The 16,453-nt window shown below is 51.4% G+C and overlaps 1 protein-coding gene across 1 annotated transcript; it reads left to right on the top strand.

The window, feature by feature from the left end:
* Positions 1-3,683: 3,683 nt before the first annotated feature.
* On the top strand, positions 3,684-15,844 carry LOC144736713 (syntaxin-17-like). The gene is made up of 9 exons (XM_078619340.1): positions 3,684-4,012; positions 8,677-8,826; positions 9,246-9,311; positions 10,135-10,288; positions 11,795-11,974; positions 12,930-13,054; positions 14,163-14,216; positions 14,720-14,818; positions 15,001-15,844. The coding sequence occupies exons 2-9, from the start codon at positions 8,686-8,688 to the stop codon at positions 15,208-15,210; spliced, it is 1,029 nt and encodes a 342-aa protein (XP_078475466.1). The 5' UTR covers positions 3,684-4,012; positions 8,677-8,685; the 3' UTR covers positions 15,211-15,844.
* The last annotated feature ends 609 nt before the right edge of the window (positions 15,845-16,453 follow it).

Below are 16,453 nucleotides of genomic sequence, written 5' to 3'. Positions count from 1 at the left end.
CTCTCTCACACTCACTCTCTCACACTCACACTCGCACACTCACACTCACACTCTCACACTCACTCTCTCACACTCACTCTCTCACACTCACACTCTCTCACACTCACTCTCTCACACTCACTCTCTCACACTCACTCTCTCACACTCACACTCTCTCACACTCACTCTCTCACACTCGCACTCTCACACTCACTCTCTCACACTCACTCTCACACTCACTCACTCTCACACTCACGCACTCTCACACTCGCTCTCTCACACACACTCTCACACTCACTCTGTCACACACACTCTCTCACACTCACTCTCTCACACTCGCTCTCTCACACTCACTCTCTCACACTCACTCTCTCACACTCACTCTCTCACACTCACTCTCACACTCACACTCACTCTCTCACACTCACTCTCTCACACTCACTCTCACACTCGCTCTCTCACATTCACTCTCTCACACTTGCTCTCTCACACTCGCTCTCTCACACTCACTCTCTCACACTCACTCTCTCACACACACTCTCTCACACACACTCTCACACTCACTCTCTCACACACACTCTCTCACACTCACTCTCTCACACTCACTCTCACACTCACTCTCTCACACTCACACTCGCACTCTCACTCACTCTCTCACACTCACTCTCTCACACACACTCTCACACTCACTCTCTCACACACACTCTCTCACACTCACTCTCTCACACTCACTCTCACACTCACTCTCTCACACTCACTCTCTCACACTCACTCTCTCACACTCACTCTCTCACACTCACACTCGCACACTCACACTCACACTCTCACACTCACTCTCTCACACTCACTCTCTCACACTCACTCTCTCACACTCACACTCTCTCACACTCACTCTCTCACACTCACTCTCTCACACTCACTCTCTCACACTCACACTCTCTCACACTCACTCTCTCACACTCGCACTCTCACACTCACTCTCTCACACTCACTCTCACACTCACTCACTCTCACACTCACGCACTCTCACACTCGCACTCTCACACGCTAATCGCTCTCCACGGGCTGGTCGGCAAACTTGCGGCTCCTCCAGGAGCTGTTTTCGCGACGTTACTTATGATCTATTGAGTTTTTATTTAACCGAGTGCCAAAAAAAAAGTCTCTTCCTATTATATTCTTGGTTCTTTCGGTAAAGTCAAGTAGAAGGGAAAAAATAAAGTAATAAAAATAAAACAATAAAATAATACAAATAAAACAATAAAATTCTCACGACGTTTCGATTGCAACGCAAGCAATCATCATCAGGTGTGATGATGAGCATCATCATCAGGTGTGATGATTGCTTGTGTTGCAATCGAAACGTCGTGATAATTGTATTGTTTTATTTTATTATTTTAGTATTTCCCTTCTACGTGACTTTACCGAAAGAACCAATAATATGAATCCCTGCAGTCACGAAAGCTTTAAATCGAAATAAAATCTCTTCCTATTTCGGTTTCCGACCCCTGGATTACGGGGTGGCGGTGGGATGGGTGGTGGGGTGATTGGAGAAAGTTGATCGATTGCTAGGAGATGGAGTCGAACCGGTTCGCTCTGCCCTGCAAGTCAAGTGGCAACATCCGCGTGCCGCCCCCACCTCCACCACACACCCCACCACACTCCCCATCACACACCCTACCACACACACAGCCACTTACACCACCCACGTGTTCATGAATGGACAATGCACTTCCTTCCCATCGTGGCTGTCCCTCCGCCTACACTCCCCCCCCACCATCTATACAAATGTGTTGTTACATATCCCGTCAACCACACGGCCTTCAAGCCAGCAGTGGATTGGCCATTAATTCTAGATTTGAAGCTTTCGTGACTGCAAGTATTCACATTCTTAGGTTTTTTTCGGTAAAGTCACGTAGGTAAAACATTTAAATTAATAAAAGTAAAATAAAATAAAAATCACGACGTTTCGGAGGCAACACAAGCTTCCGTCTTCAGGTGGAAGCGTCACAGCACGATAGCTGTATCAAGTAAATACGGGGTAGTATCCCTTGGAATTTCTCATTTACTTGATACAGCTATCGTGCTGTGACGGTTCCACCTGAAGACGGAAGCTTGTGTTGCCTCCGAAACGTCGTGATTTTTATTTTATTTTTATTTAACTTTTATTAATTTTAATTTTATTTTTTTACCTACGTGACTTTATCGAAAAAACCTAAGAATATGGATTGGCCATGGCTGATAACAATGGCAAAATGCAGCCACAGGCGCAGCCCTGCAAGTGCTCGCTCACGGCATTGCTGGCGGAAGGAGTCACCGCTGGAAGGGAAGCGCTCGAGTTGTATTTGGCCTACTCTTCCACTTGGCCATACGTCCTGGAAGAGGTGGCAGTACCCACACTTTACCCCAGCACACGTGACCTAAGCAGTGCCGGACTAAGCTAACACGGGGCCTGTAGCAGATGTTAGAAAGGGGCCCTACATAAAAAAACACACAAATTCAAACACATTTTTTAATCTCTTAGTTTTTTCGGTAAAGTCACGTAGGTAAAAAATGAAATTATAATGAATAAAAGTAATAATAGAAATAAAATAATAATATTATTACCTTTATTAATTTTTATTTCATTTTTTACCTACGTGACTTTACCGAAAAAACTAAGAGTATGAATCCTTCCAGTCACTAAAGCTTCAAATCTAGAAACATTTTAAAATCTTGACTTAAAGCTTTCGTGACTGCAGGAATTCGTATTCTTTGGGCATTTCGGTAAAGTCACGTAGATAGGTTCAAAGAAAATAACAAAATTAAATAACATTTATTATATAAAAATGATATAAAGTTATATAAAAAACAATTGTTATTTTTTTTTGTTATGTTCTTGTTATTTTCTTTGAACCTATCTACGTGACTTTACCGAAAGACCCAAAGCCTACACATTTTTAACTTGCATAGTAAAGTAATTGTATTTTTTAAGTTGCTATACGGCCAGATAATACGACAAATCGCTAACTTTAAACAACCAGTCGTTCATAAAAGTCGAAGGCGGTATAGTACTATAGTAATAGAGCAAGTGCAGAATCACTTAACCGGAATTGATAGCTTGAAAGCATTTAGCGCGGGGCCCTTTAAAGTAGTGCTGGATTATCGTAGGAGCAAAAGTAGCTACATATGTATATATAGCTACTGCACATGTAGTAGCTATATATACATGTACATATGTAGTAACTATGTAGTAGCTACTACATATGTAGCTACTTTTGCTCCTACGATAATCCGGCACCGGACCTGGGCAATGTGTTTCTCCGTTCTATAACTCCACCGTGGTTTATTTGTAATCGGCCGTCTAAACCACACAACCCGCAATCAATTTGCATCGAATCCGCAGGCGCCTCGGTTGATTTCTCCCGCGCCTCTTGATCAATGCAATTTGTCATTTGTCCATCTCTGCCATGACCGTATTGTACGTATCAGAAGATAGGAAAAAAAAAACACGTGGCCCTCCCCAAAAATATAAACGTAGCAATTACACAATTTCTCTTTCGCTCTCTGTCACAGCCGTGCGCAAACATCCCGTGGGTTATAAGAGACAAGCACTCGGCCCCCAACTTTTTAGGTGTAAACGAACGATCGAGTGCGCGTTACAATCGAGAACATACGGATACAGGTTTTCTATTTTATTTTCCCAATTGCATTGAATGAACGAGCCTGCGGAGAAATGACGTCATCCGCAAACCACACCTGCTCCGTGACGTCATCACGCACAACGCACTCGATGCACGGCTGAGAGGCGTGACGTCGTCTGTGCCCATCGGTAAAGCAGGGCACGTTAAAGACTCGTCCGACCGGCTTAGAACCGGGCCCGCTGACTGCCTGCTCGCTCCCCCCGTCCTCCATCGGCTGGCGAAGCCGCCTACGTCGTCTGTCTAGTTGTTTTTTTCCCCCCGCTCTCTACCCCCTCAGATTATTATAACCCCGACCCCCTCGCTTCTACCGCGTCCCGCCGGAGTCCTCGAGCCCTCCTCGGTAGCGAATTCAGGCAAGTGTGGCAGGCTTCCCGCACGATGTCTAGATAGGCCTCGGCAGGCAATTTAATTCTCCGCTCCGTGTGGATGTTTCACGTGGCAGTAATTTGTAATTGTTTTGTTATTAAGTTGTTGTTATTGTTGTTTTGGTAGAGCTGCTCGTAAACGAATGCGCAGTTTTAGAAAGCATCGGATCTGTGGCTCAGGTTTTAAACGGCGGCAGCAGCTGATTAATAAAACATTTCACGTGCAGTGCGTATATTTTATTAAAATTTAGATTATCGAACAAAGTCACAGACAACGGCCAGTGACAAAGCACTGTTGATGATTTTAACACGTAGCTTTTCGCGACCAATATCGTCCATAATACAGGTGTGGTGGCGGGTTTAGGGGCCGTCCATAAATGACGTCACGCACCTATTGGGGGGGGGGGGTGTCACATTTGTGACGATGTGTGACGAGGGGGGGGGGGGGTGAGAAATGTGACGTCACATCAAAATGCGCAACTTTAAATAAATATAGACAACACGTTCTACTTAATTAAATAGACTTTTTGATAAATGTTTTCTCCTACAACATCAGAGTGCAGCGCTACATCAAATACGCACTACAATGACAATAGTTTAAAGCGATTTGAAGCATGCTTTATTTTTTGGGGAGGGGGGGCAGAGCTTTGTGACGTCATATTTGAGGAGGGGGTCTGACTTTTTGTGACGCCATGTGACGAACGGGGGCGGGGGGTCAAAAATCGTCCAAAATCGCGTGACGTCATTTATGGACGGGCCCCTTAACGACACATTTATGCAATCGAACCCAAAAAAAACCTGTGTTGTGGTCCACTATTAATCGTTGATATCAGAGTAGAGTATTTGTGCGTTTGACTGTCTATGCTCGGCTGTTGAATCATGTTCGCGCAATATCTACCGTCCGAATTCCCCGTGAAATCAGGCAGTCCTCGACTTACGACGGAGATGCGTTACGACGACCCCATCATCGTAAGTCAAAAATATCGTAAGTCGAAGATGGCCTAGCCTACCCAGGAGTCTTAAAGAATGGTGATAATTTAACAAAAACAGAGCAATTTACAGTACCGTGCTGTATAAACCTAATCCTGTATGTAGTTATTAATTACAATACTGTATTGCACAGTAAAATGTCAAGTTAAAAAAACAAGGCAAATCCTTAGTCTACCTATATGAACTGTAATTTAACAGAACGTTTTTTCAGGAAACAATCCTATCGGCAATGAACATTTTTTTAACACGCATTTTGTATCGCCATCGTAAGATCGAAATATCGTAAGTCGGGCCGTCGTTACTCGGAGACTATCTGTATTTATTAATCTTGATGGTTCTGTGTGGGGGCTTTAAACGTTGTTTGGAAATACGTCTAATTAAAAATGAAGCTATGTTTAGATTATATATCTTCTGTGTTGGCTGTCATGTATACAGTTGGTCGTCTCTGCTCCAATTTATATTCGTTTAATTGCTGTACAGTAACTGTATAGTAAAATCTCGTTATTTCAGTATTTGATCAATCGTAATTGCGCTTTGAGCATATACTACAGTATTACTATTTTATACTGGTAGGAACCTCCTGGTTACACCAGCCCACGGGATTATTGTGTCCGTCCGTCGTGCAGGGAGGGGCTGGGTGGGGATTGGGGCCAGGTGCGGAGGGTGGGGAGGGGCTGGGTGGGGAGGGTGGGGCTGGGTGGGGAGGGGCTGGGTGGCGAGGGTGGGGAGGGGCTGGGTGCGGAGGGGCTGGGTGGGGAGGGTGGGGCTGGGTGGGGAGGGTGGGGCTGGGTGGGGCTGGGTGGGGCTGGGAAGGGGTGGGGCTGGGTGAGGAGGGGCTGGTCACCCCGTGGTGCCCTTATAAAACTCAACGTTTAACCTACTCACGCCGGCCTGTGCCCGCCCTCACAGTCGGGCACATTTGCGGAATACACCACGCCGCCGTTGACCCTGGCCATTGACCGAGCAACCCAACGTTCCTACCAGCTCCCTCCGCAGGAATGTGTTTGGAGCAGGAGACACTGGGGAGCACCATTGTACATAATTCGGAATATTGAATGATTCGTCGAGGCCAGAGCCCCCCCTCCCCATGTGTCAAATTAACAAGGGTGTACTGGACTTTGTTATCGCGTATGTCATGATTGTTGACCCCCAGGTCGCACTGTGCTTAATGAGACTCGCTCATCCAGGTCTCTTGCCCGCTTGTCTGGTTAAAACAAAAACAACAACAATAATCCTAGTTGAGAATCGAACACGTACTGTGGGGCCGTCCATAAATGACGTCACGCACCTAGGGGGGGATTGAGAAATGACGTCACATCAAAATGCGCAACTTTCAATAAATATAGACAACACGTTCTACTTCATTAAATAGACTTTTTAATAAATGTTTTCTACTACAACATCAGAGTGCAGCGCCACCTTAAATACGCACTACAATGACGATAGTTTAAAGCGATTTGAAGCATGTTTTTTTGGGGGGGGGCAGATCTTTGTGACGTCATATTTGAGGGGGGGGGGGTCTGACTTTTTGTGACGCCATGTGACGAGGGGGGGGGGTCAAAAATCGTCCAAAATCGCGTGACGTCATTTATGGACGGCCCCTGTGTATAGCAACATGGGGCGAGAGAGAGAGAGAGCGAGAGAGACGGACGATGGGAGGGGAATTCCAAAGTTGAATCCGGTGCCGAGGCCAAGGAGGCGAGAGGGTAAGACGTGTGACCGTCGGTGGATGAGGTGGAGTTTCACGCGCGAGGTGAGAGCCGGTTCGTGAGGTCAACGGCCGCGTGTTTCTGTTAACTCCGTGTGTCGGAGTTGTAAAGCCGTGGGTGTTAAATCCACGTGAAGATTGCATTGCTGACTCGCTGTTTTCATTGTGTGCGTGTGTGCGTTCGCGTAAAGGCGGTCGGGCGTGGTGCTGTTCCCCCCCCCCCATCCTCTTGTTGTGCCGTTCCGGCTTTCATCCGGTGCTGCCAATCGCTAATATGTGTTCTGTGTGTGTGTGTCTCTTGGGGAGCGGTGGTGTAGCGGTTAGCGCGCTGCGCTATGAACCCGGCGACCCGGGTTCGATTCCCGCTCACGGCCAACACCAGTGACGATTATCTGAACCGGTCCTGGGCCTCCTCTAGGTCGTCTCGGTCTCAAATGAGTACCCGGTGTGGTGTGTAAACATCGCCACTGGGGAGACAAAGGCGGTCGGGCGTGGTGCTGGCCACCCACCCCCTCGTGTACCATTCTGGCCTTCATAGGTGCTCGCGAACAGCACTTGCCCCTACAGTCTGTCGGGCTATACGGGGGATCTTTGTCTTTACTCTTTGGTTCTTTCGGTAAGGTAACGTAGGTATCAAATAAAATAAATCACGACGACTCCTGCAGTCGCGAAAGCTTCAAATCAAGATCGCTAACAGCACTTGCCCCAACAGTCTGTTGGGCTATACGGGGGATCTTTGTCTTTGTTTTGCGCATTTACCGCCAACCTGGTCATGAGCAACGTGTTGGGTGACTTTCTGCCGCAATGATAGGGTCATTTACTCTCACCCCTTGCTTGGGGAGGGGGGTGGTAGAGATAACCCCACATGATTGGGCCTTTCCAGTTCCCTGTTGACAACACCGATGGCACAATCGGGATATATAATTTGGGGGATAAAAACAAAACATACGAGCGTTGATTGCAACACGGAGTATAATGTGGAAGGAAAAGAAAAGATGAATGTGCCCTTCACCGGCCTATCGATTTTGTTCCCGCCTCTTCGTTTCTGGAATTATAATTTATCGGCGTTCACAGGTGCGGTCGATCGGCAAGCCGCACGTGGTGGGGTTAAAGTGTGGGTACTCGGTGGCACGAGGGAGCAATTGCAGGGCTGCACCTTTACCTCCGCACGCTGCTGAACATCCTACACGAGCCCCCCCCCCACCACCCTCCCCACTATGGTAATGCTGCCTCCCTCGCTCCGCTGCCTGAACCTATCACTCAACTCATTAGCGGCGCCCGGCCACTATTAACGACTGTTACCCGATGTGAACCCATTAACCCGAGGGAGCCTGCGCCGAGCCCTGTCCCCCACCCCCAGAACAGCACGTGACGAATGGGTTGGGTGTCCGTGTGTGCTTCGCGGGGGAACGGCAGCGTATTGGTTAGCGCGGTGCGCTTCGAACCCCGGCGCGACCAGAGTTTGATTCCCAATCACGGCCACCAACTGAACTGGTTCGAGAGCCTCCCCTTGGTCGCCTCGGCCTCGAATGTGTGCCCGCTGCGATGCGCAAACTTTGCCACTTGAGAGCCAAAGCTGGGCCGTGATTGGTGCCGACCACCCACCCCGCCATGTGCCATGCCGGCCTTCGTAGGCGCCAGAGGTCGCAAACGGGTTTTGATTCCTTACCCGTACCCGTACCTGGCCGCACCAGGGTCGCAAATGGGTACCCGTACCGGTACCCGGCCGGGTACAGGTAGCCGTATCCTACCCGTACCCGTACCCGGCCGCACCAGGGTCGCAAACGGCTACCCGTACCTGGCCGGGTACGGGTAGCCGGGTATCGGGTAGGGTACGGGTATCGGGTACCCGGTTGCGACCTCTGGTAGGCGCCACTCGCGATCAGCGCTTGTCCCGAAAGTGACCGTGTTTCTGTCTCTGTGCCCCCGATCCTTGCGGTCCGCCCCCCTCCAGCGCGTCGCGATGGCCGCCGAGTGCCCCGCTCCGTCCGCGCCTCCGAGCGTTCCGTTCCCGCGCCTCGAGCCGCTGCTGCAGAAGTTCGTGAAGGTGGCCATCCCCACCGACGCACAGCGCCTCGACAAGCACCGGCTCAACGTGGAGAGGGTGCCCCACCGACCCCCCCCAACCCCCTGCGCTCAATCATAACCCACAACTTTTTGGTTCTTTCGGTAAAGTCACGTAGAATGGAAATAATAAAATAATAAAATAAAACATAATAAAATAATTCTCACGACGTTTCGGCCACAACGCAAGCTGCCGTCCTCAGGTGAAGACCAGGTCTGTCGGGGAGACAGCGTCTCCCATAATAAACATAATAAAATAGAATAATTTGATTATGTTTTATTTTATTATTTTATTATATCCATTCTACTTGACTTTATCGAAAGAACCAAGAAGATGAATCCCTGCAGTCACGAAAGCTTTAAATCGAAACCATAACCCACAACTTTAACAAGAACCCTTTGGCCTCTTGACCGCGAAGACCCGTTGACCGTGACCTTTGCCCCGCGTGCCGAGTGCAGCTGTGCCGTCTGTGCGAGTGGGACCGGCTTCACCAGGAGCAGGTGAACGCTCGGCGCACGGTGCAGGTGAGAACGCAGCGTCGTCGTTGTCACCGGCCACGATCTATCCACCGCTGGTGGAAGGGGGCCTCCACAATACATGATATTTTGTCTCCTCTTCCACGCCGACCAGACGTGTGTTGGAAGAGGGTTTGCGTCCCCGCACTTTCACCCCACCGCACGTGATCACAGACTGCGGTTGCACAAATTTAAGAAGCCGTGGGGGGGTGGGGGATTTAAGAAACCCGCACCGTTGTTTCAATTGCTTTGCCGGGAGATGGATTTAAAACGGAAGCCCCTGGATTGCAAGTCCAGTGCGCTGAACCTTGACCCCCAATGTGGCAGCTGCCTAATCGGGATAAACTTTGTGGGGCGGCGGCGGTGGGGGGGGATGAAAGAACGTAAATGGAGAAATTTCGATTTAAAGCTTTCGTGACTGCAGGGATTCATCTTCTTGGTTCTTTCGGTAAAGTCACGTAGAAGGGAAATAATAAAATAATGATGAATAATAAAATAAATCTCACGACGTTTCGGCCACAACGCAAGCAGCCGTCCTCGGGTGAAGACCAGGTCTGTCAGGGAGACGGCGTCTGAATGATTCAGACGCTGTCTCCCTGAGTGATTCAGATGCTGTCTCCCCGACAGACCTGGTCTTCACCTGAGGACGGCTGCTTGCGTTGTGGCCGAAACGTCGTGAGATTTATTTTATTATGTTTTATTTGTATTATTTTATTATTTCCCTTCTACGTGACTTTACCGAAAGAACCAAGAAGGTAAATGGAGAAATTGACGACAGCGGGAAAAAACCCCCGTCGTCATCGTCTGTGTGCGTGCGCGCGGCGTGTCGCAGCAACTGCTGATGAACGTACGGGAGGTGGAGAAGCTGCGGGAGCTGGTGGTGCCGGGCGACGGGCTGGTGTTCGAGCGGACGGTGCGGCCCGCGCGGCGCGAGGCCCGGCTCACCGTCACCCTCCTGCTGGGCCTGGGGGGGGGAGGGGTCCCCGGTGAGCACCGGTCTGAGCCCACCTCAGAGGTCGCAATCGGGTACCCGATACCCGTACCTTACCCGATACCTGGCTACCCGTACCCGGCCGGGTACGGGTACCCGTTTGCGACCCTGGTGCGGCCGGGTACGGGTAGGCCGTGAGTCACTGGTGAGTCACCGTTTGTCACTCATTTCCCAACGTCTTGTCTCTTCTCACAATTCAAGTTCCTAGAATCAACCCACCCGCGCCTGCAACGTGGCTTTATCCCAGAGGTCGCAATCAGGTACCCGATACCCGTACCCTACTCGTACCCGGCCGGGTACGGGTAGGGTACGGGTACGGCCGGATACGGGTACGGGTACCCGTTTGCGACCCTGGTGCGGCCGGGTACGGGTGAGGAATCAAAACCCGTTTGCGACCTCTGGCCCACCTCGGTTTACACGGCGTTTCTCGCCCCACGGTGCGCTTGGCTGAGAGTGTTTTGCTGCGGGTCGGATAACACGAGAATAGGGGAGGCGTGCCTCGCCTCTGTTCCTATGTGTGCCGCTGGACGGGAGGCGATGGGCGAGGCTCGGCGGTATCATCAACCGCGTCGGGCTGGGTGTGGCTCGTCGGGGGTTTCCCACCTTCGGGAGGCATGACTTGTGGGGGCGGCCACGTCATCGACCGCAAACACCGGGTCTGAGCTGGAGCCGGATGACACTGGTCAACAAAAAAAACACCATTGGAACCTCATTTGCCAGTAAAAAATATGATAATAGTTTTTTTACCCTTCTATGTGGCAAGAAAACTGACACATTTTTTTACAAGGAGTCATGTTTGCATAGACCACAATACCTGCAGCCATAATGCAAAAAAAAACAACTCTGATAATATATGCACTGTCCTCTAAGGAAAGCTGTCTCGAGTGTGGACCAATCAACTTCAAGGACAGTGTATATATTATCATAGTTATGTTTTTTGTTTGCATTATGGCTGCAGGTATTGTGGTCTATGCAAACATGACTCCTTGTAAAAAATAGGTCCGTTTTGTTGCCAGATAGAAGGGTAAAAAACCAATTATCAAAAAAAACACATTTTTTTTTTTGGCCTGGACTTTTGCAGCTGTTTTAGACTAATTTCAGGGTGCTGATTCCAAATCTGATCTCATTTTTATGCTATCGGCATACCCCATTTTCATTGATTTTACCCTAAATTAACTCTGTCACTTATGATTGCAAGTTGTTGCGAGTCAGTGACTGCTTTAGTGTTAAAATATGGTGCTGTATTTTTAGGATGGTGTGTTTATAATATCATTTTATGTAGATATCCACATTTATTTAATATTTGTCTTCTGCAGTTTTTATTGAAAATGCAATATTTGATATCTCAAAAACCTGATGTGATAGACAAAAACTGATGCCAGATTTGGAATCAGCACCACCAAAATTACCTTAAAACCGTTGGAATACCTTATGCCAGAAAAAGTGTGACCAGTGTAATCGATCATCGCGGCGGGCGGCGGCGCTGTCGTGACCTACGCAGGTTTCTGCGGAGCGGGGAGCGGCGCCGATGGGGGGGGACGGCAGCCGTCGTCGGCGGGAGAGCGCATGATCACCAGCTGCCCCTCGCCCAGCGACGACTTTGCCGGCCACACGGAGCGGCGTTCCTTCTCCTGCTCGGCTGCCACGGAGCAGCTGGGACCGCGAAGCCTCCCCACTGAGTGTGCGTCAGCGGCGGGGGGGGGGGGTGGTGACGCCTGTGCCCCACAGCCCTTTCCCACTGGGTTCGATCGCTCACCGCACTTGGGGCTGAGCCGGGTCCGGCATGGCTCGGGAAGAAGCGCCATCGTTGTGTTCGCACCGCAGAAGCCGAGCTTGTGCTGCCCCCGCCCACTGCTGCACGCAGCAAACAGTCTCCGTGTTACTGTCGGGATCATTATTAATTATTATTATTGCTTTGCTTGTTTATCTAGAAAGCCTCGGTCTCCCATACGGTTTTTTGCAGGAGAGTGGAATGTTGCTGTTGTGTGATCCCAGATTCAGTAATTTTGGAATGTTTTAGGCAACGCCAGTTATATTTTTGGTTCTGTCGGTAAAGTCGCGTAAATAGAAAACAAAATATATATAAAAAATTTAAATACAAAAAATATATAAAATTCAAATAAGAAATTAGCATTTTTTTTTTTATAATAAAAGGAAAAAACCCACAATAAAGATAGTAAAATAAAATGTAAATGGTACATTTAAAAAAAAAAATTACATTTATTTTTAATTTTATTTAAATTTTAACATTTTTATTGTGGGTTTTTTGCATTTATTATTTTCAATTTGATTTATTTTATTTCTATTACATTTTTTTGTTCTCTATTTACGTGACTTTACCGAAAGAACCAAGAATATGAATTCCTGCAGTCACGAAAGTTTTAAGTCAAAACACCAGTTTTGTTTTTGTGTGTCTTTTTTAATCTATGGTAGAAAACCCACGCAGAACAGGGGAAGAACATGAACTCCACGTATAAATGCGCCCAAGTAGGGAATCGAACCCAGCGCCTCTTGACTGGGCCGCGAGTATCAACACTACGCCTCCCTGCTGCCCCCGTCGTTTATAAGTCTTCACCTGCTCAATAACAGTTGTGTACATTTCCAAAATCGCAATGCTAATTGTAAGTTGTCTTCAGTTAAAGAAAACCCAGTGTCGCTGTTCGAGTCGGGGCCCAGGGAGGAGGGCGACGCTCCGAGGCCGCCCCTGCCCGAGAGGCCACGGGGCCACGCCGCGTCGGAGTCTTGGACCACTCTGCGGCTGGTGAGGAATCTGCGTCGCCTGGCTCCCAGAAGCCCTCTCACGTGACTCGTAGCAAGAGGCTCGCTTAACTCGCTCAACTACCCGCTCGTTGACAAAACGGCACTCGCCCACTCGCTCGCTTAACCACCACACTGCAGGTTACAACGCTCGCTCGCTCACTTGCACACCCACCCGCTCGCTCACTCGCACACCCACCCGCTCGCTCACTCGCACACCCACCCCGCTCGCTCACTCGCACACCCACCCACTCGCTTACTCGCACACCCACCCGCTCACTCACCCACCCGCTCGCACACCCACCCGCTCGCTCACTCGCACACCCACCCACTCACTCACCCACCCGCTCGCACACCCACCCGCTCGCTCACCTCGCACACCCACCCACTCGCTTACTCGCACACCCACCCGCTCACTCACCCACCCGCTCGCTCACCCACCCGCTCGCTCACCCACCCGCTCGCTCACCCACCCACCCACACGCTCGCTCACCCACCCGCTCGCTCACCCACCCGCTCGCACACCCACCCGCTCGCTCACCCACCCGCTCGCACACCCACCCGCTCGCTCACCCACCCACTTGCACACCCGCTCGCTCACCCACCCACTTCCACACCCGCTCGCTCACCCACCCGCTCTCTCACCCACCCGCTCGCATACCCACCCGCTCGCCCACCCCACTCGCTCGCCCCGCCCGCTCGCTCACTCACCCACCCGCTCACCCACCCACCCGCTCGCTCACCCACCTGCTCGCTCAACCACCACACTGCAGATTACAACATTCGCACACCCACACGCTTGCTTAACCACCACACTGCAGGTCAAACCTCCCTTCTCTTCCCACCCCTTGCCCTCACACTGCTCCACTCTACACATTCCCTCCCATCATCATCGTCTTTCCCCCCCAAGCTCTCAATAAAAAAAACCGTCGCTCAATTCAAGGAACCTGTAAATAACTCTCGTCTCCTTTTACAACTCCAGTGCTGTTTGTTGCTGGCCACTTGGCGTCTTCTGCTTTTGGGCCTCCTGTGATCCGCAACCGTGGAGACGATCGCGCGCTGTCTGACCGGTGCTCGTGTGTGTGTGTGTTTTGGGGTTTCATCTTTGGCAGGATTTGGAGGAGCTCTTGGAGATGCTTCACGACAAGGAAGTCCGTCTGCCATCGGTGAGTTTACACACAAAGATAAAGGTCCCCCGTATAGCCTCAACAGACTGTTGGGGCAAGTGCTGTTAGCCAGCACCTAATGAAGGCCGCAACCATTGAATATCCCAGCCAAGGAGCCTGTACTGGCATGCCCGAAGGGATGGCCACACACGAGCTCTGGTGGAGTTTGTGGTCTAGACAAGGCTGAGCATGTTGTACGCGCAGTGTGTGGCGGCGGTGGTCGTGGCATGGCGCGCACGGCATGTGGATGGGGAGTCCTGGATCCCAGCTGTCTGAGCAGCACAGCTGTGCGGTGGTGTGCTATTTATACTCTCACCCACCCACCCTCTCAACTCAACCACCCATCCACCGAATTCACGAACTCGCGCCCACCCAGCCACTCTAACCGTTTGAATAGCCTCAGGCCATCGTCTTAACACATTTGATCTACCCTCCCCCCGTCACCCCCCCCCACCCGTGTTCCTCCAACGCCCCCTTCACCCACCCCTGCCCCCAACACCCAGGGAATCTTGAGGAGAAGAGCTGGCGGTGGCGGTGGCACAGAGGGAGCGGGCCGGCCCGGGCGGAGCGGCGAGGTCGACAGCGTGCGGGACCTGGCTATGGTGCGTCGCCACTTGGGGGGCATACATTTATCGGGTCCCTGCTGGGGTGCTGGGGTGCGTGGGTGTCTGATCCTCCGCGGGTGTCTGCGCGAGTACACGGTTTCTCCTGAGAGTAAATGGGGGTATCCGTGGCGCCGATGGCATCACCGCCGGCAGCTGACGTTGGTTCTCCCGCGGCGCAGGTGGCGGCGTGGCCCATGGCCGGGGCTCTCATCGGCGGCGTCGTGGCCGGTCCCCTCGGCTTTCTCACCGGACTCAAAGTGGCCGCCATCGCGGCCGCCATCAGCGGAAGCCTCATCGGCTTCACGGGCGGAACGATCATCCAGAAGTGGAAGGAGCGGCGGCGCGAAAGGCGGCGGCAGGAGCGGGAGAAGCGGGAGAAGCGGGACTAGTGATATGCTCCCACGTGGCCGCCCCGTGGGGGGCTGTAAGTAAGCCCCCCACACACCTGCTGGTCCCGGAGAAGTTTTTTTTCAATGTTGGGGTTGACTGATGTGGACCGGGTGGGCTTTGGGGCTGCCGAGGTCTTCTCCGGCGTTGCGTGTGGAGTCTGTGGTCTCGGCCTGGCCACCCATCGCTCTCTGTTGGCCTCCTGCACTTAGTTTGACTGCATTCCACCTCCTGTGATTCCTGAGAAATCTAACGACGGTTTGACTGTCATCCGACAGCTCGCTGTGCTCCCTGTGCCAGGCGAGGGGCATGGCTGGCTACCCTGCGGTGCGCTAGGCACACGGGGAAAATGATTCGTTTTCCTAGGAGGCGAGGGTTTGTTTTGCTGGGGGGGGGGGGGGGGGGGGGTCCCGTGCACTTTGTGGAGGTCTGAAGTAAAGCGATAGGAGTTGCGGAGGTGTTTGGGGCAAGCGCTGTTACGAATGCTAAGTTATTGATGTTGTTGTTGTTGATGGTCTCAGCCCGGTCACCAATGACTGCACAAAAGTAACGGTTTTTTTTGTACATTGGGCTTGTGACGAGCACTTGATGTTGCTGTGGAGATTACGAGTTACAAAATAAATGAGCAAGACGTCACTTTGGCCTCCTTCCCCGCAAGCGGGTCCCTTTGCAGCCACGCGCCCTGCTGAGCGCGTATCCTTGCAAGCGGCACTGGTCCTGGTTCAACACAGATCCCAACCTCCTTGTGGCGCCACCCAACAAGGTTTTACCCAGCGGCCACCTCTTCCCCCACCCTCCAAGTTGCTTCACGCCAGAGGTCGCAACCGGATACCCGTACCCTACACCCGGCTACCCGTACCCGGCCAGGTACGGGTAGCCGTTTGCGGCCGGGTACGGGTAGGCCGTGAGTCACTGGTGAGTAACCGTTTGTCACTCATTTCGGGTAGGGTACGGGCAGGGAACGGGTACCCGTACCTGGCCGGGTACGGGTACCCATTTGCGACCGGGTACGGGTAAGGAATCGAAACCCGTTTGCGACCTCTGCTTCACGCCATCCTGCCGAGGCACACCCTTGCACTCTCCCTGCAACCGCAATGAGCGACGCGGCCACAAAAAAAGAAGAATCTGTCGCTTAAAAACAATAAAATAAGTCATTTTATTAACGGAGTACCTTCCCCCCCCCCCTCCACCCCCCCCCCCCTACTGCCCCCACCCACCCACCCATTACCCCTCCCACCGTGCCTT

This window comes from Lampetra planeri, chromosome 62, assembly GCF_965212315.1.
Source record: "Lampetra planeri chromosome 62, kcLamPlan1.2.h2, whole genome shotgun sequence".
NCBI classification, from domain to species: domain Eukaryota; kingdom Metazoa; phylum Chordata; class Hyperoartia; order Petromyzontiformes; family Petromyzontidae; genus Lampetra; species Lampetra planeri.
Note: the sequence above shows the minus strand (reverse complement) of the source record. Positions and strands in the feature narration are given on the sequence as shown.